Source organism: Dasypus novemcinctus, chromosome 9 (assembly GCF_030445035.2).
Source record: "Dasypus novemcinctus isolate mDasNov1 chromosome 9, mDasNov1.1.hap2, whole genome shotgun sequence".
In the NCBI taxonomy this organism is placed as follows: Eukaryota; Metazoa; Chordata; class Mammalia; order Cingulata; family Dasypodidae; genus Dasypus; species Dasypus novemcinctus.
In genome coordinates, this window is record NC_080681.1 from 70,599,341 (window position 1) to 70,624,232 (window position 24,892).

Here is a 24,892-nt window from a genome sequence, read left to right on the forward strand (position 1 = left end):
GTGTGTAAGTGTATATATGTATGATTTTATACATAAGTAAATTGCTATGAAGGAAGAGAAGGCACCATAAGGGAACAGATTAAGGGAGACGGGTACTGCCACATTTAACAAAATTTCCTGGTAAGGCCATTGCAAAGAAGTAGCATTTGCACAGCATCTTAATGCAGTGAAGAGGTGGGCATACAGGTTTATAGAGGAAGAACACTGCAGGCAGAGGGAATAGGGAATGCCAAGGCTTCAAATAGGAACATAGTAGATGTAATCATGGATGCCAGTGTGGCAAGAATATAGAGAGTAAGTGGCAATAAGCGATTGGAAAGGAGATAATGGAGTAACCAGGAACCAGGTTGTGTGAGGGCTTCGAGACCCAGGTAGTGATATAGACCTTTTTTTCTGAGTATAATTGGAAGGCACTGGAAGGTTGAGAGCCAAAGTGAGAAATGATCTGATCAAAATGTTAAATGCACACTCAGGTAGTTCTGTGGAAAACAGACTGGGAATGGGGTTAATAATGGAATCAGGAAAACATATGGAGGCAGCTACAGATAAAAACTGCAGTGGTTTGTTCTAAGGTAGTAAGCAGTTGAGGTGGGGAAAAGTGGCCTATGACTGGATATATTTTGGATAGAGAGCTGAAATGCTTTGCTTGAGGGGTGAGAAGAGAGATGAGAGGGGAACAGAGGCATCAAGGATGACTCCAAGGTTTAAACCTTATAAAATAAAAGAGAGATGGAAGGAGAAGATTGTTGGTCTTGAAGAGTGGAAAAGTGACAACTTCTGGTCCACATGATAGTTTTGCTTTTATCATTTAGCTCTACAATATTTTTCCATGGATAATGAAATTCCTTCCTGGACATCACCAAACAGTCTTTAGAAACTGGGAAAAACTGAAATTGTTTATTTATTGTATGATTGAAGAACACAGGAGAGATTGGAATCCTGCTGAAATGAGAGACTTTATTGATGCTTATCTCAACGAAATGGCAAAGGTAAGGAAACCAAAGTCATTTCCTGTGTTTTGTTCTGAAAGGGCAAACGGAGATATTGCTACCATAATAAATTGCCATAAACTTAGTGTCGTAAAACACAAATTTTATTCTCATACAGTTCTGGACATCAGAAGTATGAAATCTGATGCACTGGACTAAATTCAAGGTGTCAGGAGGGCAGTTTCCTTCTGGATGCTATAGCTATAGGGGAGATTTCTTTTCTTGCCTTTTCTAACCTTTAGAAAAGTAATACTTGGCTAGTGGCCCCTTCCTCTATCTTCACAGCCAGCATTATATCATATCTCTGACCTCTGCTTCTCTCCTTACTTCTTTTCTCTGTCTTTTACCCTTTTGTCTCCCTTTTATGAGGTTTCCTTGACTACAGTGACCCACCTTAATAATCTAGGGTAATGTAACCACCTCATAATTCTTAACTTCTTCACATCTGAAAAGTCCCTTTTGCCATTTGAGGTAACACTCTCAGGTGCCTGGATTAGGACATAAACATCTTCAGGGATCCTTGGATATTCAGCCTATCCTTGGGGGTAAAAACAAGGCAGGCTTTCAGGGAGTGTAAGAGTAGGAGTAGCATTAATCCAGGGTTGGTGATGCAAATAAATCAAGATATGGTTTAAGTGGTATGTGGCTTGAGGACTAGGGAATGTTTAATACTGCCTTCTCATCCCCTGCCCCCTAGTCTTCACCCATATATGAAGGAGCTATACACAAAAAGAAAACTAGCAATTGAGAATAATAAAAGCACTCTTGAATTATCAAATCCTTTCTTCCAGCCCCCATTGTAGACCACAAGTAAAACTTAGTTGGATGCTGGAGTTTAACTTCAAGGCCTTGGTGGGGATTCCTATCACTCTTCCCCCATATCATTTAATTTCCAACATTATAGGCAGAAAATGGAGAGAGCTAAAGGGGATATTTGACCTTTAACACAGTGACCCCTCCAGTAAATATATATATACACTGAAGAGGTGTTTTGACCTTTGACTCTACAGATTAGAGGGTCCTGTCTCTGGAGTGGGCAGAATGGTGGATTTATTTCCATTTTCTCTCATATTTAACCTGATTGGCACAATATTAATGGAAGCATTGTTTTTTCCTCAAAAGGGGAGACTTTCCTTCCTACAAGTGCTCAGGTATGGGACCACACAATAAGAGGAATGTTGACAAGTTGAAACTCCAGAGGAAGATGATAAAGATGATGAAGTGTCATGAGAAATGTTTGATGGCAGCAGAGTGGTTTAACCTAAAAAAGGTTCATGGGGAAATATGAGAATTGCTACATAAAAAAGGAACTCAGTTTATTCTCCCTGATCAGTACAAACATGTGATTAGTATTACTATATTCCTTTTCCATTTCAGGCAATTCATAATATGGTCTTAAGAAGGGGATATTATTATTTTCATTTTACGAAGGAGGAACCTTAAGGACAGAGAGGATAAAGAGTCATAATGCTGTAAATGTTATGGCTGATATTGAAACTTGAGTCTGTCTTATTCATTTGCCATTCTCTTTCCACTGTACCAGGAACTCTCCCAAATTATAGGCTAAAGAAAAGGTCGGTCTTGATTTTCATCCCTCCAAGTTTTGGAAGCCCTAGGTAACTTCCAGCACTTAAGGCACAGCAATTCTTAATGATACTGGCATAATACTGCTGTTTCCTGAGCATGCCAAAAGGAGAGTCATTTATCCTGATTCCATTTCCTTCCACATTCCCTCCTTAGAATAAAGCCCTGTATTTTGTGGACAAGGACAAACAATAGAAAAAAATCAATAAACATCTTTCTTACTAGAATTCTGGTAATGCTGCTTCAAGTTTCCATGAAGAAAACCTCATCTCCAGCACCCTGGACCTCTTCTTAGCTGGAACAGAGACAACTTCTACAACACTACGCTGGGCTCTGCTTTACCTGGCCATCAACCCAGAAATCCAAGGTGAGCGTGTTGGTGTTGTGCCTGGAACAGGACAGACCGCCTCTTGGAACCTACTGCCCAGAATTTGGGACCAGAAGACAGGGTAGTATGGAAAGATAGGTTGAACCCTCACAAGGTGATATGGATTTGAGAACTGGGACATGCTTCAGTTTTTCTGTTGGGCCACTGATGAGTCCTGGTAATACAAATATAACAGAGTCCCTCAAGAAGCACATTTCAGGTGAGAAAATAGTGAAGTCAACCAGCAATTTGACAATTTCCATGATAGAGCTGCATTCTCATATGCAAATATGGTCACGCCTTCAAGTGTTATCTTTCCACTGCCCTCTTGATAATGTCCAAACTCCTTAGTCTGGTATATGAACCCAATGATGCACCTCTTCCTGCCCATCCAACCCCAACCCACCCACTCTGCATTTTGGCCTCACTAAATTACATGTCATTTCCCATTGCACTGTCCTTATTCATGCCTCTATGCCACAATGTGTCATGTTTTTCCTATAAACAATGTTTTTCCACAATTTTCCTACATTTTAAACTAGTAGTCTTGAAGAATCTTCTCAAATACTACCTCCCCCATGATGTTACCCCATTCATCTAGGAAATTACCAGCATTTTTTCTACGGATGGTTCAAGCTACCTCCATCAGTGTACCAACTGCACAGTATTTACATTTGTTCCCCACATACTATGCTATGTCCAAGGAAAAAGACTTTTGTATTCATTTTTCTTTCTCTAGGTCTCAGAACAGTTTGAGCACATGGGGGCTGGAAACTGTTAGGACACAGTTTTTCAAAACCATGGGTAGCAATTTATTAATAAAATCAATTTTGTGGATAAAACCAACATTTAAAAACAAATAAAAATAGAATAGAAAATATCATGCTTTCCATGTACTAAGGATAAGTGTGTATTTCCTCCATATTTGATAGATGTATGTTTTATGTATATGTATTTGAGTATATGCTTCCTGGGACATGATGTAAAATGCATTTCTAGCTTTGGATTACATTTTTAAAAAATGTTCAAAGCTATTAAGTTAGGATATTGATTTTGCTTCACAGCAGAGGTTCTAAAATAGCAATAGCTTAAATGATAGTTATTTATCTGTCAGGTGAAACGTCTGAGCTGGACTCTGCTGGGTCCTTAGCATTCCAAACTCATTCCAACTTGTTACTGTGTTGAATCTAGAATGATGCCTTTGTTGGCACTAAGATGGTTTATGCTAGGGCTGCCATTCCACCAAGTGGAAGGGGAAAAGGAGAAGGGAGAACATCCCCCTTTTTTTAAGGGCTGTCCCAGGTGTTATACATCACTGTGCACATTCTATTGACCAGCTTGTCATATTTAGTGAGAAGGGAGTCTGGGAAATAGAATCTATAGCTGAACAACCATGCATCCAGGTAAAATCTCTATTACTGTGGAAAAAAATAAAAACTTACATTGGGGGGCAACTACCAGTTCCTGTCTTATATTGGGTGTTCACATACATCAGTTCATGCAATTGTCAAAATATCCTTATGATGAAGGTAGATTTGTCCCCTCTACTCAGGTGACAAAACTGGGGGTCAGAGAGAATTTAAGTTAACTTTGCAGCATTAATGTTTCTTTCTCTAGGTCTCAGAAGCAAAAGTTTACATGCAGCATTTTCTTATATTATGGCTCACTTTATACTCATATATACCTTCTTGAGAAACTAGAGTTTATAGAGCTTACTACAATTCTAGGAGTTTTGATTCTGGTTATTCTACTCCTTACTCTACCCAGGATCAAATAAAATTATGTTCTCGGCAGTTTTCTAAATAAACCCTTGGAAACTTTAAGGACCATTTTATATCTTTGCAACCTGGTTACCGATTGGAATACAGCAGATGAGAACTTGGAGACTACCCCTACATCTTTGGAAGGATTCATAGAAGTTTTTTTTTTAACAGAACCTTTTCTTATTTTCCAGAGAAAGTACAAGCTGAGATCGACAGAGTGATTGGTGCTTCACAGCAGCCGAGCACAGCTGACCGAGAGCGCCTGCCCTACACCAATGCCGTCATCCACGAGGTGCAGAGAATGGCCAACATCCTTCCATTGAACTTGCCCAGGGAAGTATCAGCCGATACCACTGTAGCTGGATACTTCTTGCCAAAGGTAATCAGGGCCTCCAGAGACATTGAAGCCCATTTTTTTCTGGAACCTGAACTTGTAAAGTGGCATGTATTCTTATCCTAAAAATCACATTGATGGGGAGAGAGTTCTTAACGCCTGGTACAATACTATTTTTCTTCCTCCAATTATGAATTTAAAAATAGTAGTTCAACTAGATGTTAATAGGTTTTGGTGAGGAGAGGGGATTTCTTGGTCCAATATCTTTAGGGCAAGAAGCCCAGTGGGATTTCTCAGAATTATTCTTAGCCTACCATTTGTTGTGAATTTTTGTGGGGATACAACTTGTGGTAGTACACAATCTAACTTTGCTACAGAACCATTTGGGCCAGGGACTTTGGAAACTACTGCTTCATACAATGCTGGAGTTGTAGAATGTTAAAATGTGAAGTGACATTTGATAGCACCTGGGCAAAATCACACTGATGCTGGTTTTTCAAATATAACACCATCACAAGTATTTTTCTAGCATTTACTTACAGTCCTAGTGATGGAGAACTTAACTACCATGCCAGCGAAATCAACCCAGGTATTAGTTGTTAATTAGCTAGATAGTTACATTCCAAGTAATGGGGTACTTAACTATCAGGCCAGGAAAACTAACCTAGGTGTTAGTTGTTAGTTAAATAGGTAGTTAATTAGTTAATTAGTATCCCCTATGTTTCTAACCCATGTCAGAAACGGAGTGAAAGGAGCCAGCACTTACAAAGCATTACTATTGTCCCATGGACTATCTAGGTTCTTTCAAAATGCCTTACTCAGATCTCTGGTTTTAAAGGGTGGTTTCAACCCTGAACTGCAATCCATAGAATGAGAAAACAGGAGTTAGATCCTCCAAAAAGAATAAAGGTGAACCTGTATTTTGCACATATAAACAATCAGTGTTCATTACAATATCAGATCCCTTTATGTTTAAAATTTTTTGATTCAACTAAGTTTTAAAAATGACTATTTAAGAGAGGGCAAGATGGCAGCTGAGTAAGGAACTCCAAGAGTCAGCTCATGCTACAGGGCAGTTAGTAATCACCCAGAGCTATCTAAAGCACCTGTTTGGGGGGCCCAGGAGACCAGAAGAGCATCTTGCAACATCCTTGAAAGAATGGAAGGAGACTGCCCATCTGCAAAGAAGATTTGTGAGTAGAGCATGCCATGCCACAGAGGCCAGTGCCCATCCTCCATGGGTGGCACAAGCCATCTCAGAAGCTCTTCCATGGCTGGAGTTGGAAGCTCCATTTCCCAAAAAATAGGAGAAGAAGAGACGGTTGGGCTCTGACTTCAGCTACTGATAAGTGAATTCAGCTGGCTAAAGTATAATCCTAAGAATAGCTAAACTTTGAACTTGTCCAAGTTGGAAAGAAGCCAGTAGCCACCATTTTAGAGCTGCCCCCGGCATGAGAGGAAGTGGGGCTGATTGAAAAGCACAGTGATAGTAATACTGGCTTATTTCCACCCAGATCAAACCTAGCCTAGGTTCCATCCCCACCTCTTACAGGGAGGAAGCTGGTGGAACCTGCAGTAGCCTCTCTGGATAATTGGAGGCACTTTCTGCTGGCACCGATGGAATAGTCGGACACCTGGGACTATAGCCCCACACTCCAATAGGATAAGAGAGGAGCTGTGTTTTCTCATCCTCTGTGGGCAACTGCAGGCACTTTTGACTCATAGAAACTGGTTTGTTGAGCACCTGTGATTACATCTCCATCACCACCACCACCCCGATAGGACAGAAGGGGGTTAGTATTTACTTAGCCTCTCTGGGTAAGTAAATACTACCCTTCAGCCTCACAGGGTAACTGCAAGTGCTTTTGGCTGATGCTGACTAAATAGTTGGACACCTGTAGCTCCAGTCCTGTCCCCAATTAGGATAGGAGTGGTCTGGTGTTTCCTTAGCCTTTCCAGGCAATGGCAGACACTTTTGACCTGCACAGACTGGACTTTTGGGTGCCTGTGGATACACCCCAACCCCCTAATGGGATAGGAGAGTGCTGGTGTTTCCTCGGCTTTTCTGGGCAATGGCAGGCACTTTTGGCCTGCAGAAACTGGACTGTTGGGTACCTCTGGATCTATCCCCACACCCCTAAAATGCAGAAAGTATATTATCCTTCAGCCTCACAGGGCAACTGTAGGCCAATATGGCCCATACAGATTAGACTGTTCAGCAATCCAGAGGGCCCATCCCCTCCCCTGGCAAGGGAGGAGGAGGGCCAGCGCTATGTCATTCTACCTGGAGCAACTGCAAGCATTGGGTCTGCATGTCAGATTGTTGCCCATATCTGAAAATCCATCCCCAACCCAGGCAGGGGAGGAAGGGGCTTGAAGGTACATCAGTCTCTCTGGCCAACTGCAGATAGTTTTGGTGTGCACAGCATGGAGTATTACGTATGACTGTGGCTTTGTCCCTGTCCCTGGCAGAGGAGAAAGTTGGGAGAAGCTTCATCAGGCCCTGGGGCAACATGGAGAGCTTCGGACACCACAGTTTACAGTACCAACTACATCCCTGACTCCTACTATACAAGAAGCAAGGGAGAAAGGGTTAGAAAGCCATAAACTAAAGAGAGAATCTGCACCCAGAATAAATACATCTAGTAAGCCAAATGTCAATACACCAACAAAAAATTACAATCCATACCAAGAAACAGGATGATATGGCCCAGTTAAAGATGAGCCTTCAGATGACATAAAGGAGTTAAAACAACTAATCATAGGTATTCAAACAAATCTCCTTAATAAAGTCAATGATATGGCTAAAGAGATTAAAGTAATAAGAAGACACTGGGTAAGCACAAAGAATTTGAAAGCATACATAAAAAAAACAGCAGATCTTATAGGAATGAAAGACACAATAAATGAAAGTAAAATTGCACTGGAGGCATGTAACAGCAGATTTGAGGAGGCAGAAGAAAGGATCGGGGAATTTGAAGACAGGGCCTCCAAAAGAGAACATACAAAATAGCAGATGAAGAAAAAATGTAAGAACAGGGTTTCAGGGAACTAAATGAGAGCAAGAGACCTGCAAACATATATATCATGGATATCCCAAAAGGAGAAGGAAAGTGGAAAGGGGCAGAAGGAATATTTGTAAAAATAATGGAAGAAAACTTCCCTACACTCTGGAAGAACATAGATATCCATGTCCTTGAAGCACAATGTACTCCCATCTGAATAAAGCTGAATAGATCAACTCTGACACACATACTAGTCAGAATGTCAAAAGTCAAAGACAAAGGGAATTCTGAGAGCATCAAGAGAAAAGCAATCCATAGCATATAAGGATACCCAATAAAATTGAGTGCCGATTTCTCATCAGAAACCACTGAAGCAAGAAGGCAGTGGTATATTTAACACTATGAGAGAAAAAGGGCCAGTCAAGAATCTTATATCTGGCAAGATTGTCTTTCAAAAGTGTGGGCAAATTTTAAATATTCACAGATAAACAGAAACTGAGAGAGTTTGTAACCAAGAGATTGGCTGCAGGAAATACTAATGGGAGTACTACAGCCTGAAAAGAAAAGACGAGAGAGAGTCTTAGAAGAGAGTCTACAAATGAAGATTATATCAGTAAAAGTACTGAAAAGTTTAAAAAGAGTAATGAAAATAAAATAGGACAGATAAAACCCAAAGGTCTAAATGGTGAAATAATAACTGCCTTTAAAATAATAACATTGAATGTTAATGGATTAAACTCCCCAATCAAAAGACACAGACTGTGGATTGGATATGAAAATATGAACCATCTATATGAGTCTAAAATACACCAAAGGATACTTATAGATTGAAAGTGAAAGACTGGAAAAAGGTAGTCCACTCAAGTAGTAACAAAAATACCTGGAGTAGCTGTACTTATATCAGATGAAATAGACTTTAAAAGCAAATCTGTAGTTAAAAATAAGGAAGGACATTATATATTAATAAAAGGGACAACTTACCAGAAAGAAATAACATTATATATTAATAAAAGGGACAATTTACCAGGAAGAAATAACAATGGTAAATTATATGCACTTAACCAGGTTGCCCCAAGATACGTGAGGTAAATACTGGCAAAAACATAAAAGAGAAATAAATATCTTTACAATAATATTTGGAGACTTTATTACCCCACTCTCAGCATTGGCTAGAACATCTGGGCAGAGGATCAACAAAGAAAGAGAAAACTTGAATAAGATAATAAAAGGACTAAATCTAATGGACATATATAGAACATTGAACCCCAAAACAGCAGGATATACATTCTTCTCAAGTGCTCATGGATCTTTCTCCAGGATAGACAAAAGCAGCTCTCAATAAATTCAACAAGATCAAATTATACAAAGCATTTTCTCTGATCATAATGGAATAAAGTTAGAAATCAACAGAGACTGAAAGAGGAAAAATTCACAAATATATGGAGATTAAACAACACACTCAGAAATAATTGGTGGGTCAAAGAAGAAATTTTGAGATAAATCAATAAATATCTTGAGATGAATAATAATGAAAATACAATGTATATCAGAACCTATGGGATGCAGCAAAGGCAGTGCTCACAGGGAAATTTATAGTTCTCAATGCTTACATCAAAAAAAGAAGAAAGAGCTAAAATCAATGACCTAATGAAACAGCAGTAGGAAATACAAAAGGAACAGAAAACTATTCCCAAAGCAAGTAGAAGGAATGAAATAAAAAGATAAGAGGAGAAATAAATGAAATTGAGAACAAAAAACAACAGAATTAACAAAACCAAAAGTTGGTTCTTTGAGAAGATTAACGAAATCAACAAACCCTTAGCTAGACTAACAAAGAAAAAGAGAGAAGATGCCAATAAATAAATAAAATATGAAAAAGGGACATTACTATTGGTCCTGCAGAAATAAAGGAGACCATAAGAGCACACTATGAACAAATGTATGCCAACAAACTAGACAATGTAGATGAAATGGAAAAATTACTAGGAATGTATGAAAAACCTACACTGACCCTAGAAGTAGAAGACCTTAAAAAACAATCACAATAAAGAGATTGAAACAGTCATGAAATAGCTCCCGAAAATGAAAAGCCCAGGATCAGATGGGTTCAAAGTTTAATTCTACAAGCATTCAAAGATTTAATACCAATCTTACTCAAGCTCTTTCAAAAATTGAAAAAGAAAGAATGCTACCAAACTCATTCTATGAAGTCAGTATTACCCTACACCCTAGTGCCAAACCAGATAAAGACAACACGATAAAAGAAATTTACAGACTCATTTCTCTAATGAATACAGATGCAAAAATCCTTAACAAAATGTATGCAAATTGAATCTAACAACACATTAAAAGAATTATGCATCATGAACAAGTGGGTTTTATACAAGTTATGCAAGGTGTTTCAACACAAGAAAATCAATGGGCATAATAAACAACAATAATAAATCAAAGAAGAAAAATCACATGATCTTATCAATTGATGCTGAAAAGGCATTGGATGAAATATAGAATCCTTTCTTGACAAAAATTTTACAAAAGATAAGAATTGAAAGAAATCCTCAACATGATAAAGGGCCATATGTGACAAACCCACAGCTAACATTGTACTCAATGGTGAAAGACTGAAAGGTTTCCTGTTGAGTTCATGGAAAAGACAAGGATGCCCACTGTTACCACTGTTGTTGAATATAGTGTTAGGGGTTCTGGCTAGAGCAATCAGGCAAGAAAAACAAATGAAAGCATTCAAATCATAAAGGAAGAAGTAAAACTTTCACTGTTTGCAAAAGATATGATCATATACTTAGAAAGGCCTGAACAATCTACAACAAAGCTGCTAGAGTAAATAAATGATTTCAATAGAGGGTCAGAATATAAGATAATTGCACAAAAATCAGTGGTGTTTCTGTACACTGGTGATTTGCAATCTGAGGAGGAAGCAGGGGAAAAAATCCATTCCTAAATCTCAAATATTTAGGAATAACCTTAACCAAGAATGTAAAGCAACTGTATTCACAAAACTATAATGCATTGCTGAAAGTAATTTAAGAAATTCTAAATAATTGGAAGGACATTCCATGCTTATGGATTGGAAGACTAAATATCATTAAGATGTCAATTCTACCCAAATTGATATACAGATTGAATGCAATTCCCCCCGAAAAACTCCACCAACATTATTTAAAGAAATGGAAAACACAATGATCAAATTTATTTGGAAAGGTAAGGGGCACAAAATAGCCAGAAACATATTAAAAAAGAAAAGTAAAGTTGGAATACTTTCACTTCTGTGAAATCGTATTACTTAGCTACAGAGGTAAGAACAGTAGGACATTGGCATAAAGATAGACACATAGACCAATGGAACCAAATTTAACCATAAAGCTCCTAGAAGAAAATGTAGGAAAACATATCCAAGACCTGGTGGTAGGTGGTATATTCTTAAACCTTACACCGAAAGCATAAAAAATGAAAGAAAACATGGATAGATGGAACTCCTCAAACTTAAGCTCTTTTGTGATTGAAAGGACTTCATCCATAAGGTGAAAAGATAGCCCATTCAATGGGAGAAAATATTTGGAAATCACATATCCCTTAAGTGTTTGACTTCCATGCTATATAAAGAGATCATACAAGTCAACAGTAAAAGAGTAAGAAATCCAATTTAAAAATGGGCAAAATACTTAAATAGACATTTCTACAAAATACATATGGTCAAAAGGCACATGAAAAAATGTTCAGTATCACTAGCTATTAGGGAAGTGCAAATCAAAGCAATAATGAAATATCATCTCACACAACATACAATGGACTTTATTTTTTAAAAATGCTGCAGAAGATGTAGATTAATAGGAACACTCCTTCATTGTTGGTGGGATTGTAAAATGGTGCATCCTCTAAGGAAGACAGTTTCGTGGTTCCTCAGGAAGCTAAATATAGAACTGCCATATAATCTAGCATTTCTTTTACTAGGAATATATCCAGAAAAATATGAACATATATCTGTACAGCAGTGTTCATGGTGGTATTAATTCACAGTTGCCAAAAGATGGAAACAATCCAAGTGTCCATTAACTTGTGATTGGATAAAAAAATTGTGGTATATACAGTGTTTTAGTCCACTAAGAACTCTTTTTTATAACCATTTTATAGATTGGGAAACTGAGGTTCAGAGAAATTCAGTAGCTTGCCCAAGGTCTCTTAGTTACTATGAAAAAGATTTGGGATCCAGAATGAGAACTATTCTGATTTCAAGACATATATAATCTGATTCCAGATATATATATCTGTATCTATCTATCTATTTATGTCTGTATCTGTATTTATGTCTATGTCTATATATATATAAAATTTTGTACTATACCATGTTCCTTCCACAAGATTTGCTTTCCTTTGACTTTAAAAGAGTCTCCCATAGACATGAATTTCTGGTCTGACCATGTGATAGCCAGGCCCCGAGCCTCAATAGACTTGCAACTCCTACACTCTGGTTTATTGGACTTACCCCACTCAGCTAACATGGAGGTGAAGAAGATCAACCACTACACCAAGAAGCCAAGAGTGCCTACAACTGAAAGCAGGAGAATTGCATCCAGCATCCATGTGGAATCTAAGCCCCCTCTTGATATAGATGTGGAGTGGACACAACCATTCTAAGGTCCACAGAATGGAGGAATAGAGTATGGATTAGAGTGGACTTACTGATATTCTATTCATGAAATATTGTGATTAGGAATCAAAGAAAATGTGACATTGGTGTGGAGAAAGTGGCCATAGTGGCTGCTGGGAGTAGGGAGTCGGAGGAAGAGATGTGATGTGGGGGCATTTTCAGGGGTTGGAGTTGACCTGGGTGGTGCTGCAGGGACAGTTACCGGACATTGTATGTCCTGCCATGACCCACTGGGTCGACTGTTGAAGAATGTGGGCTATGGTGTGGACCATTGACCATGAGGTGCAGCGGTGCTCAGAGATGTATTCACCAAGTGCAATGAATGTCTCATGATGATGGAGGAGGTTGTTATGGGGGGAAGAGTGGGGTGAGGGAGGTGGCAAGTATATGGGGACCTCAAATTTTTTTAATGTAACATTAAAAAATAAGTAAAGACAAGAAAATTAAGTATACAAATAAAAAAAAAAAGAGTCTCCCAGTAATTTTTCCCTATTGATCCCTCTTAAATACTCCCTATTCTCACAAGAAATTCTGATTCTACTCCCCTACTCCCCCTCCACTTGTCCTGACCTTTACAGACAGCTCTCCTGTGCCCCGTTAGTGTCCTATCTCCAGATAACACATTTTCAGTTCCTCCCTTTGCTTTCTTACCACTTGATCAGCAACCATGGATCCATTCTAGCATGTCCAAGTCCTTCTGAGTGTGTTTTACAAAGGGACAATCTCAAGAGTCAGAACCAGAGGAGCTTCTATTTATTCCTGGGTAAATCTTTAGTCACTTCTTGGTCTCTGTCCTTGCAGAGCTAGGAAGAACAGTTCACTGATTACCTCACTGATTGGCCATCTTGTAGGTGAAAGTAATACTATAATTCCAAGTACCATTCGCAATTTTCTGGCAGTTTCCCGGACTCTAGGAAAGCAGCCAAGCTCAAGAGAATCCTTCTACCTCTGACTTCAGCATCAACTTTAAATGTGAAAGTTTCTCATATTGGGACCTGAAAAATCTAATTGGCTGTATGATACAGAGGTGAGAAACCAGGGCTTTGGCAAACAAAGCTCTGCCTTCTCCCCAAAGGCATGCTTTTTTTTTTTTCCCCTAGTTCATTTTTTATTAAGAAAATGATAAATGAAATAGTAGCATAAATATAATTAAAATGTAAGTACATTTTTTCTGAAGGAAAATATCGAGTAATACCTTGTATGTATATTCAGCTCGCATGAAGCTTTGTAGTAAGCTAATGAGCGTTCACACTTATATCTGATAACTTGGAGGTTTCAAAGAATTAGGTGCAGTAGGGTCATTATTGTTGTTGTCACTGAGTTGGATTGCGTATTTCATGATTTCAAGGAGTGAGATTCACAGAGGATGCAGGAGTCTCCCTAGACTTCCACTTTAAGACTCCTTTGAGTGTCATCCCTGTTCCGCCTTAGCAGGGTCACTTGAGGAAACTGCCACATGGTGCATGTACTTTGTTCATGGTCACTAGTTAACCTATTCCCTTTCTCACCTTGTCTTCTCTGGGAACTTAAGTCCTGTGTACTCAGAGTCCCCACTGCCACGTTGCCATCCCTCAAGGAAGGGCATGCTTTTTAATCTCTCACAGCTTCAATTTCTCCATCAGGAATGTGAATCGGGATAGGATGAGATTATGTATGTAGAAAACTTAACCTACTGCTTAATGTTGAGAGAGCTAAAAAATAGTAGGTATGCCTCTTTATTACCTCTACAAATATTCGTTAAGCACTAATGTACCCAGATCTGGAGGAAAAGTCCTAAGCAAAACAAATAGGGAAACAATCACACAAGAATATAACTACTAGCCATGATAAATGCCCCAAGGAGAAAGCTCATGGGATGCAGATTAACTGGAGCAAGAATAGTCTGATAAGACTTCCCAAAGGAACTGTTATGTGAGCTGATGATTAAAGGGAGATCAAGAGTTAGCTCAGTGAGAAAACGGAGAGAAAGAACTTCCAGAAAGAGCCCAGAGTATTTAAAGGCCTTGAAATTAGGAGGCAAAATGGCATGTTTGAGACACTGAAAGACCTCTGTAGTAAATGCAGAGAGGAGGAAATGGCCCAGACAGGGCTCAGATGGTGGTTTTTAACCTACAGTGACTGGAAGCTCTGCAAGAGTGTCAGTTCCTGGTGTTAGTGGGTGGGTGGGTGTGGGATGATAAAATAATTGTCAATGCTCACTCTGCTTTCAGAGTTGAAAGGGGCAAGAAAGAATGTGGGGCAGAGTTGGGCATATGCGAAGGGTTATAGAAAAGCAACATGGCTCGTCTAGGGTGGGAGCACTGGATATGGAATGGAGGTGATGAAATCAAGAGAAATTAAGGAGATAAAGTTGACCATTCTTGCTGATGGATTTGATCAAGACAGAGTGAGGATAAGAGAGACTTTAAGGCTGTCTCCTTGGGTTTGTTGTTTGTGTATTAGGATGGATAATGTTGATTTTCACTGCACTGCATGATTCTGTTTTTAACCCATTGTTTTTATGGGTGGGGTCACGTGCTATTGGGGGCAATAAAGGGAGGAGAATGAAAGAAGGGATGAATGAGATATATTTTACCTTTGTGAGCTGACACTGAGCAGCTGCTTGACTTTGGAAAATACTGGCTGGACCGCTGTTCCATTGCCTTGCTACTGCATATTCATCTCTTCCCAAGTACAAGGCTGACCTTTTCCTTTAGAGGGAGATCCACATCACAGTCAAGATTAATCATTCTGTCATGATGAAATTCCCAGAAGGCAGTTATGATCCACACTGTCACTTGTCCCATGACCGAGAGCCAGGTCCTGGAAGAGGGAAGAGGGGGCTCAGTAGATGGTGGATTTGGGATGGGAGAAGAATTCAGAGTATGGTAAAGCCCAGTATTGGAGCCCAAAGACCCACCACAACTGTTGTACAGTGTATTGCACATGTCAAACCTTGCCTGAAATCATTGCTGTCTTCTCTAGGGGACCATACTCACGACCAATCTGACTGCACTTCACAGAGACCCAGCAGAGTGGGCCACCCCCGACACATTCAATCCGGAATATTTTCTGGAGAAAGGACAGTTTAAGAAAAGGGAATCCTTTCTGCCTTTCTCACTGGGTGAGTTGTAATAAATGAACATGAGGGTTCAGAGTTCCTCTATCAGCCCTCCCCCACTCTTCTGAAGTCCTTTGCTTTAGTTGGAATGTCTCCATTTGGTTCCACCATTGTGACTCTGTCTTGCTGTTGGTGGCAGCCCCAGGATTCCCTGGGCTGTGCATGTCTTCAGACTGATCCTTGCTTCCTGAGCTTTCCCTTGCCTCTGATGGAGATTTCAGGTTTGCGTGGTTCTATCTGGAGCTTGGGGAGCAGAGACTCAGGCCCTGCCTCTTGTTCACAAAGAAATTTGGTCACCTGCCATGTTACAGGGTTTTTGAAATATTTTTCACATCCCTTTTAAGGACCAGCCTACTTACACAGACATAGACCAGATGTATATTAAAGAGATGGGAGTGGGGCAGGAAAAGGGGTACTTCCTACTAAGGACATCAGGAAGTGTTTGTAATTGTCTTAGACTTAACTAGGTCAAGTTCTACTCTACTCCCTGACAGGGCCCATTTGCCTTTTTAAAAATTTATTTAACTTTTAAAAATTTAGTTACTTATTTAAATCATACATAAATTGAAATGTACAAATGGGAATGTAGTAAAAATTGTTACCTGTTAAGCATTCAGCCCTGAGGATATGACAAAGAATAAAAGAGAAAAAAATAAATCTGTCTCCATGGAGTTTATGTTCTAGTGTAACTTTGGGAAGTTTAAGTTACTATCACCACTTTAGAGATAATGAAACCAGGCATATAAGGTTAAGTATGGCAACCAAGGTCATAAAACCTCTGCATGGCAGTCCTATTACTCAATGCCAATAACTTTGTCAAAAACCAATGCCTGTGCTCATTCTTGTTCTGTCTCCTAAAAATGAGTAAATGTTACACAGAGCACACAACGTGGAATTCATGTCCCATCATTCTTATCGTTAATGATGATTATCATTGACTTAAGATAAAATATAAAATATATCACATTGTGAAATTTTCATTTTGCTGATGATGACATGAAGGCTCAGAGAGAAAGGAAGGAGTTGGAGTTGGAACCCAACTCAGTGTGACTCCAAAGACTACCACTACCCACTGTGCTGCGCTGCCCTAAGGGCATCTGGGCTAATTCTGGTTACATCGTCTTGTCTTTCTTTTATCTGGTCATTTTTGTTCCCATTAAACAAGTCGTTTCCTAATAAGAAAACTGGTATGAGACTAAGGAATATCTTCCAGACTTCTGTCTACAATAGCTTCAATTTTTATATTGCAGTACAAAGATTCAACTACATATATCAATTATTGTAATTATTCTTTTTCCTTGACCCTTGTACCTGAACAATGTTATTCTGAAATACTGAAAATGTGACCTTTTGTGCATCCCCCAATAATCCCTTCACTTAATGCTCACTGCAACTGTGATGAGAGAAATCTTAGTAGAGGCCCATGGTTTTAAGGAAAAGAAGGATCCTTCTAGTCTGAGTGATGACATTCCTTCATATTGCAGAAGCCTTTTCTTTATATTTGCTTCGTGTGTCTCCTGTTTTAAAAAAAATGAGAATTTTTTAGTTGGAGTATGAAAAGCTCTACAAACATAGCCTCACTGGGGCTTTATTTATTTGGATTTGTATCACTCCTTCTTAACTACAGATTGCAAGTGAAAGCAAATTATTTCATTTAATCCTATGGCAATGCATTTACTAATAATTGGAAAGGAAGTGGACTGATATCTCTTTTCTTAAAAGAAAGAAACTGAAGTTGAGATGTCAGCACAATTGGTTGGTTTTATCCATCAAAATCCCAGCTTTGGCACACAGGTGCTTTTACACAGACCTGGTCAGGCACTTTCTAAAGACAGGCTCCCTGAAAAATTGAGGTATTGAGGTATTCTCTTGGAAAAGATGACCAGGTATGGAATTACATGTGCATAATCAGGGCAGATTTTTAAAACAATTATTAAAAATTCATATTTTCTTTTCCCCATTTACTTCCTTCCTGTTTAATCCAACATTACAGTGGGCAGCTTCACGAAATGCAAAAGTCTGCTGCCTCATTTTTCAAATAAAATCATTGTTCCTTAGGAGAATAGACTTGGAAATAATTTTGCCAACAACCTAGGTCGACTCTCTAATTTGTCTATTGAGTGAAACAGGGAACCAGGGTTTCTGGAAAGATGGCTCCTCCTGCTCTGGGAAATGGTAAGTATAAGATAAGCCTGGACTATTTTGTTGTGCAAAAAATAAGCAAATGTCATCTTGCATAGGCATCCTGTGGCTAAATTGGGAAGAACTTGAGAATCAAAATAAGTGATGACACTAGCAAAGTTGTAACACTTTGAATAAAAATATTAGTCTATGAATCCATACTGATATAAACAAATAAATGAAAAAATAAAAAGGACCACAAGGATTTCCTTATAGTGGAATTCCTACTAATACATGTGGAAGGACTGATGGAATTAGGAAATTGGGTACTAAATAAATTTGTCAGGAAACATCAATGAATGCTAAAACTAGTAGATGAAAGTCTGTTTTATTTATAGAGTTTCAAATTCTTTATTAATTACCAAGGGACAAGGTAATTCACAGGACAGAATACAGCAGATACCACCTTAATCAAATAAAGTTAATATCACTAATAATGAGACAAATCAAACTCATGTACCAACTTATAGGTTACAGTGAGAAGGATACAGTGTTGCATCAGTGATATTCCTATCAAAATTTACAACCTCACAAACTGAATGTAATCATCAGGAATCATAATTTACAAAATAACTCGTCTGTAAACTTCAAAAATGCCAAAGTCATGAAATTTAATGATTTACTCCAGACTGAAGTAGACAAGGCAGCTAATTTGCAACAGAGATTCTAAACTAGATCCTTTTACTGTAAAAGACATTATTGGGACAACTGGCAAAAAAACATGATTAGGATTGAAGATCAGATATTGATAAAATATCAGTGTTAATCAGACTTTAGTGTTCCCATGTAGTTATGTTAAAGGATGTCCTTGTTTGTATGAAACGTATACTAGAGATTTCATGGGTGATGTAAACAACTTTGTCTCAAATAATTCTAGAGAAACAATTTCTTTAATTATTATGCAAGTTTTCTGCATATTTGACATTATTACAAAGTAAAAGGCACACTATGGAAAGTCACATGGTAAAGAATTAAAATTTACAGAAAGCTGTTTTGGTAACACTACCACCCAAAATGGTTTATTTAAAGATAGTCTTTTAAATCATATTTTTCTATGTATAGAATTAAGAGGGAAAAAATCTATCATTTTTTTCCAGATCAGATTAATAATAAGCTATTTTACACCTAATGTTTATTATTATCCAAATAATATTTTAAAATACTTTGTTTTACTATAAAAATATTGATTATTTGGTCTATTTGAAGTCAGGGTATATTATTCATATAAAATTAACTTCTCATTTTTAACACACACACACGCACACACAACAAATACACATCTTCTCTAATGCCTTAAGAGGTTACTTAACTTGCCCCAAATCACATGGCTAGAATGGGGAAGAGATAAATTGGATATCCCTCCTGTGTCCACTTCTTCTCTCAATCAGTGGGGTGGGATGTGGCCTTGGCAGTGCCACGTGTGAACAGTGGAGAGAAGCATATAGCCTTCAGCTCTACATTGGAAGAAGAGAAAGACTGCTTCTTGTTGGAAAAGTGAGAAGCAGGGAGACTAAAGCAGTTCCAGTGGAGAGGGCTTCCTAAATTCTTGAGTCCTTCCATGTTAGTGATGTCCCCAGTAATTGAGGAAAACATAGGGAAATATGCCTTGTAATTTCAAAACTGATCTGACATTTACTTGATTGTACTTTTGGACAATTTCCTATTAAGGACTGAAAAATATAGAGTTTTGTTGTGTTCTCCTATTTTATAATTTACTATTTTATTTTTGAAAGCCTTTTGCCTAGACATCCATTTTCTTGGTCAACCCAGTCCTCCTACTTTTACTTTTCTGTGCCCTCACCTTCATTCCTGTGCTTCACCAGCCTAATCCCTGCAGGTACTAAAATGTGTGATCCTCAGGCATATGCTCATTGTGCTTTAGTTTACCTTGGGTTGCCACAAGTTATACAAATCCCAGAGGCCTAAGAGGGCCTTCCTTTGCTCACAATTTGCAGAATTGTCTCTCAGTTTTGGAAAGAAACTCAGATCATCTCTTCCGGTCTTCTGTAATTCAGATATATCAGATATCAAAGATATCAATGAGCTCTCCTAGCCTTTAGAATATAAAGCAATGGCTTTTAGGCAGCCAGGTTCTTGAATCCAGTTCAAGGACCAAACACTAATGGATTGGACTTTAAAAGCCTGCCATGCTAAAATGGCTTTTTTTTTAGTACTGGGAAAGTATGTCCTACTTACCTCTTCAGTATCTGAGGTCCTAAGTCACGGCTGCTCTAATTTTAAGCAGGTATTCATTCTCTGCTGGGTACATTCTCAGCCTGGAAGATAACTCAGCCTTATTTCTTTTGTCTTTCAGGAAAACGGGCATGCCCTGGAGAACACTTGGCCAGGACTGAACTGTTCATTTTCTTCACTTCCCTTCTGCAAAAATTTACCTTCAGGCCTCCAAAGAATGAGAAGCTGAGCCTGCAGTTCAGAATGGGCCTCACCATCTCCCCAGTCAAACACCGCCTCTGTGCCATTCCTAGGGGTGATGCTGCTGAGTAAGGATAGGGGAAAGGAAAGCAAGAAAAAACAAGGAATATGTTCTGAAGATGCTGGTGCCTTGTGCAGAAGTGGGGGACAGAATGAAAGTAGGTCTGAAGAAAAATCACAGGGAAGACAACTTAGAAGGAGCGAATCCATATCCCAGCTCTGACATCTTCTTTGATGATTTACTTTCATTCCAAATGATTTGCCTTTTTATGAAATGAAAATGCAATGCAATATCCTAGCTGATAAGAGGATGATTCTTTCCTTAAAGATAGTTGCTATAAGGGTCAAAGGAAATCATCGACCTTAGATGCTTTGTAAATCATAAAGTGTTCGATAAAATTATGGCTATCTGCCTCTTCCTTCCTTAGGCATTACTTGCTTGTAGTCTGTGACTATCTCTCAGTTCATTCAAATTGGTGCAAATGGTTGATGAGAGTGAAATGTTAGAACATGGTGCCAGGCCACTGAGGCAGCCTTAAAGACTCACACATGTGGTAGCATGGAACATGCTTTTTCTCACTTATGCCCCAGAATGGCCCTTTGGTTTCAGCAGGGCATATATTTTCCCCTGTTTACAGATAGGGAAAGCAACTGTTATTGAGCAGTTTCTGTGGTTTACATGAGGAAACACTACATTGGCCTTGAACTCCCATCCTACTTAGACTCAGGGTAAAGTAGGATGTGACCACATTTAACTAAACCTTGGGAGCAGGTTTAGGGAAAAAGTATTGAAATATTTTCCATCTTTAAGAGTGACTGTATTCCTCAGCCTCCTTGTCTTACTCCCTCCATCAGGCATTTATTCCCATGCTCATTTACACCATGATTTAAATGTGTAGTGGGTGTACATCATTTAACTAGGTTGTAAGCTTTTGGATGGCCTGTATTACCTACCAGCCTATACTCACCTGTGCCCTGGTACAGTATATCATAGCAGGGAACCAAAAAATGCCATACCTGTTCAACCCCTTTGAATGTGATTGCTCAGAGGAGGTGATGACCATGAAATGGAAAACAGGTAACTTTGAGTTTTGACCCTGACTCCCATGCAAACAAACAAGCAGAAATCTTGTGAACTGGACTAAACCATATGAAAAGATCTTTTTCCCCAAAGTAGTTAGACTGAAGTAATTTAAAGAGATCTGAACAACAACAAAAACAGCCCCATGAGGCCATGGGGCTTTTCTTTCCTGTTACCCAGACTCCATACCATTCCCAACCTGGGAATCAGAGAAAAGCCATTCAAGAGACACCATGAGAAAGGGCAACACATGAAAGGATTGAGGAAGAGGCTGTTTGGCTGGAGTTAGCCTGAGATAGACTGGGAGAGCTAGAAAAGAAGGTGTTCTAGAAGACAAATGTTGGGGTTTCCTAATGTGTGGGAGGAGGCTTTTGGTCATTCGTACCTGGTAAAAGAAATGAGAAGTAAGAAACCCCAGCCATGTGCACTTACATTGTAACCCACTTGAAAACTGTACTTCTAGAAATGAGCCAAAATATTACCCTAGTTTAAAAATACTGAAAATAGGCATTGAACTTGCCCAATGTCTGGGGACTTACTTTCCATTTCTTAACAATTTTTGATTGTCCAAGCAGTAGAGGGTGCCACCACTAACACACGGGGAAATTGGCCACAATTTACATTATATGCCTCAGTTTCCTCATCTGTACCTGAAGCCCTTTATTGAAGTCATCTTTAAGTTCCATTCCTGCAAGTTTTCCATGTTTTTAGATGGGCAAGTACTCAACAATTACTTGAGGGATAAATGTAAAACCACTGGGGTCTTATCCTGACCTAATGGATGGAATTGGACTTGGGAACAAGTAGGGCATGAGTGCCCTTAACCAGAATCCTTGTGGAAACAGAAGACTATGAGTAATCGATTTTTCTGGTCACAGAAAATAGTCTGTTTTTAAAACTCGTTGAGACTATATAATATGATCCATCTTCTCGTTCAAGCTTTAGGCAAATATTTCTTTATACTCAAAGTTCTTCTCTTATTCATCCACCCACCTGGGAAGTTCCAAGGCCTCTTAACTACAAAGGGTGCCTGAGAAATAGTGTGAAAGAAAAATAACATTTTCTGTGGCATCACAGAAGAGGGACACTTTTAAGTAAGGCAACTTAGAATGTGATTTTTCTCTTCTCCACTTTCTACAAAGAGACAAAGATGACTTATGCCACTTAAAACTGAGTAGAGAGGTCAATAGGACTATAAGCACAGAGAAGTAGGTGGACATGTACTCTGAGTTCTTATTGGATTTGTATATTTCCCTTTGTTATCTAATCTGTTATCATACAGGTGTTCATAGTTTCTTGTTATATTCATTTTTATTTCTGTAACATAAGTAGTAATGTCCCACTTTCCTATCTGACTTTAGTTACTTTTGCCTTCTCTCTATTGTTTGGGCTATCAGAATGTGGTTCTCTAGTTTTTCTATTCTTTAATTCATTTATCTCCACTCTAATCTTTATTATTTCCTGTTTTCTGCTGACTTTGTATTTAGTTTGCTCTTCTTTTTTCTAGTTTTTCAATATATGAAGTCAGAGTATTGATTTAAGATTTTAATTCTTTTTCAATGCAGACTTTTTTTTAATTTTAATTTTTTAATTTCTCTCCCCTCCCCCCCATTGTCTGCTCTCTTGTGTCTATTTGCTGTGTGTTCTTCTGTGTCCACTTGCATTCTCGTCAGTCAGCATGGAAATCTGTGTCTCTTTTTGTTGCTCATCTTGCTGTGTCAGCTCTCCCTGTGTGTGGCACAACTCCTGGGTGGGCTGTGCTTTCACACAGAGCAGCTCTCCTTGTGGGGCGCACTCCTTGCATTTGAGGCTCCCCTATGTGGGGGACACCCCTGCTTGGCATGGCACTCCTTGGGCACAGCAGCACTGAGCATGGGCCAGGTCACCACACGGGCTAGGCGGAGGCCCTGGGTTTGAACCCTGGACCTCCTATATGGTAGGCAGGTGCTCTTATCAGTTGAGCCACATATGCTTCCCTCAATGTAGACTTTTATAGATAAAAATTTTCCTCCAAGCTTTGCATTTGCTACATTCCATCAGTTTTAGTATGCTCTGTTTTTATCCTTCATCTATAAGAACTTTATAATTTCCCTTGTGACTAATTCTATGTGGAGTAGAAGTGGAATAGAAGTGGGTGGACATATACTAGGAATGGACAACTCAAAAATGAAATTAAGAAAAATTTCCCTATACAATAGCATAAAAAATAAAGTAAGTAAGTAAAATTTAACAAAAGAAATACACTGAAAACTACAAAACATTGTGATCGAAAAGACCCAAATAATGGAATGATAGTCCATGTTCAAAGATCAGAAGACTTAATATGGTAAAGATGGCAATGTTATCCAATTTGATCTACAGCTTCAAGCAATTCTTATAAAAATCCTAGCTAATTCTGCAGAAATTGCAAAGCTAATTCTAAAATTCTTATAAAAATGCAAAAGACCCAGAAGACCTAAACAACCATGAAAAAGAAAAAAGCATTTGGAGAGAACATACCTGTTATTTTAAAATTTACTTCAAAGTTACAGTAATCAAGACAGTGTGATACTGGCATAAAGATACACATACAGATCAGGAGAAGAGATTTCAGAGCTCAGAAGTAAGGAGTTATAATCAGGGGTTTTTCAACATGGGTGCCAAGACAATTAAATGGGGAATGAACTGTCTTTTCAAACATTTAGAAAATTGATAAATTGTAATTTAGCAAAATTAAATTATTTGTTACATAATCAAAATGTGAAGAGAGAACAGACAGGATAGTAGAAATTATATGGAAACCATATATCTTATAAGGGACTGTATCAAGGACTATAAAGAACTTTTACAACTCAACACTAACAAAACCAGTAATTTAATTTTTAAAAACTGACAAAGAAATTGAAGAAATATATATATACAAATGATCCATTAGCATGAAAAGATGGTCAACCTCGTTATTTTTACAGAAACTAAAAATCAATGAGATACTAATTCACACCCACTGTGATAGCTGAAATAATACAGACAATATCAAGTGGCAGTGAAGATGTGAAAAAATTGGAACCCTCATACATTATGGTGGAATTGTGTAGTGTTGCAGCCACATAGGGAAACAATTTATCAGTTCTTCAAAATGTTTAACAGAGTTATTACATGACCCAGTAGCTTCACTGCTCATAGGTAAATCTCCAGGAGAATAGCAAACAGTTGTCGACACATTTTTTTAAATGTTTAGCATTTTTCATAGCAGCAATTTTCATAATAGCCAAAAAGTGGAAACACTTAAATGCTCATCAACTGATGGATGGAAAAATCAAATGTGGTATGTATTTACATTGTAAGGTAATATTATCAAGCACTATAAAGGAATGAAGTACTGATACCTGTGATAAGAACATGAAGAGGCT

General features: G+C 38.4%; 1 protein-coding gene across 1 annotated transcript in view; it reads left to right on the forward strand.

Moving 5' to 3' along the window:
• LOC101437056 (cytochrome P450 2J2-like) overlaps positions 1-20,849 on the forward strand; it is a 47,413-nt gene extending 26,564 nt beyond the window's left edge. Inside the window, exons 5-9 of the mRNA XM_004483869.3 lie at positions 813-989; positions 2,799-2,940; positions 4,895-5,082; positions 15,673-15,811; positions 20,304-20,849. Of these exons, the coding sequence (XP_004483926.2) occupies positions 813-989; positions 2,799-2,940; positions 4,895-5,082; positions 15,673-15,811; positions 20,304-20,494 (837 nt within the window). The 3' untranslated portion in view covers positions 20,495-20,849. The remainder of the gene's footprint in view (positions 1-812; positions 990-2,798; positions 2,941-4,894; positions 5,083-15,672; positions 15,812-20,303) is intronic.
• The last annotated feature ends 4,043 nt before the right edge of the window (positions 20,850-24,892 follow it).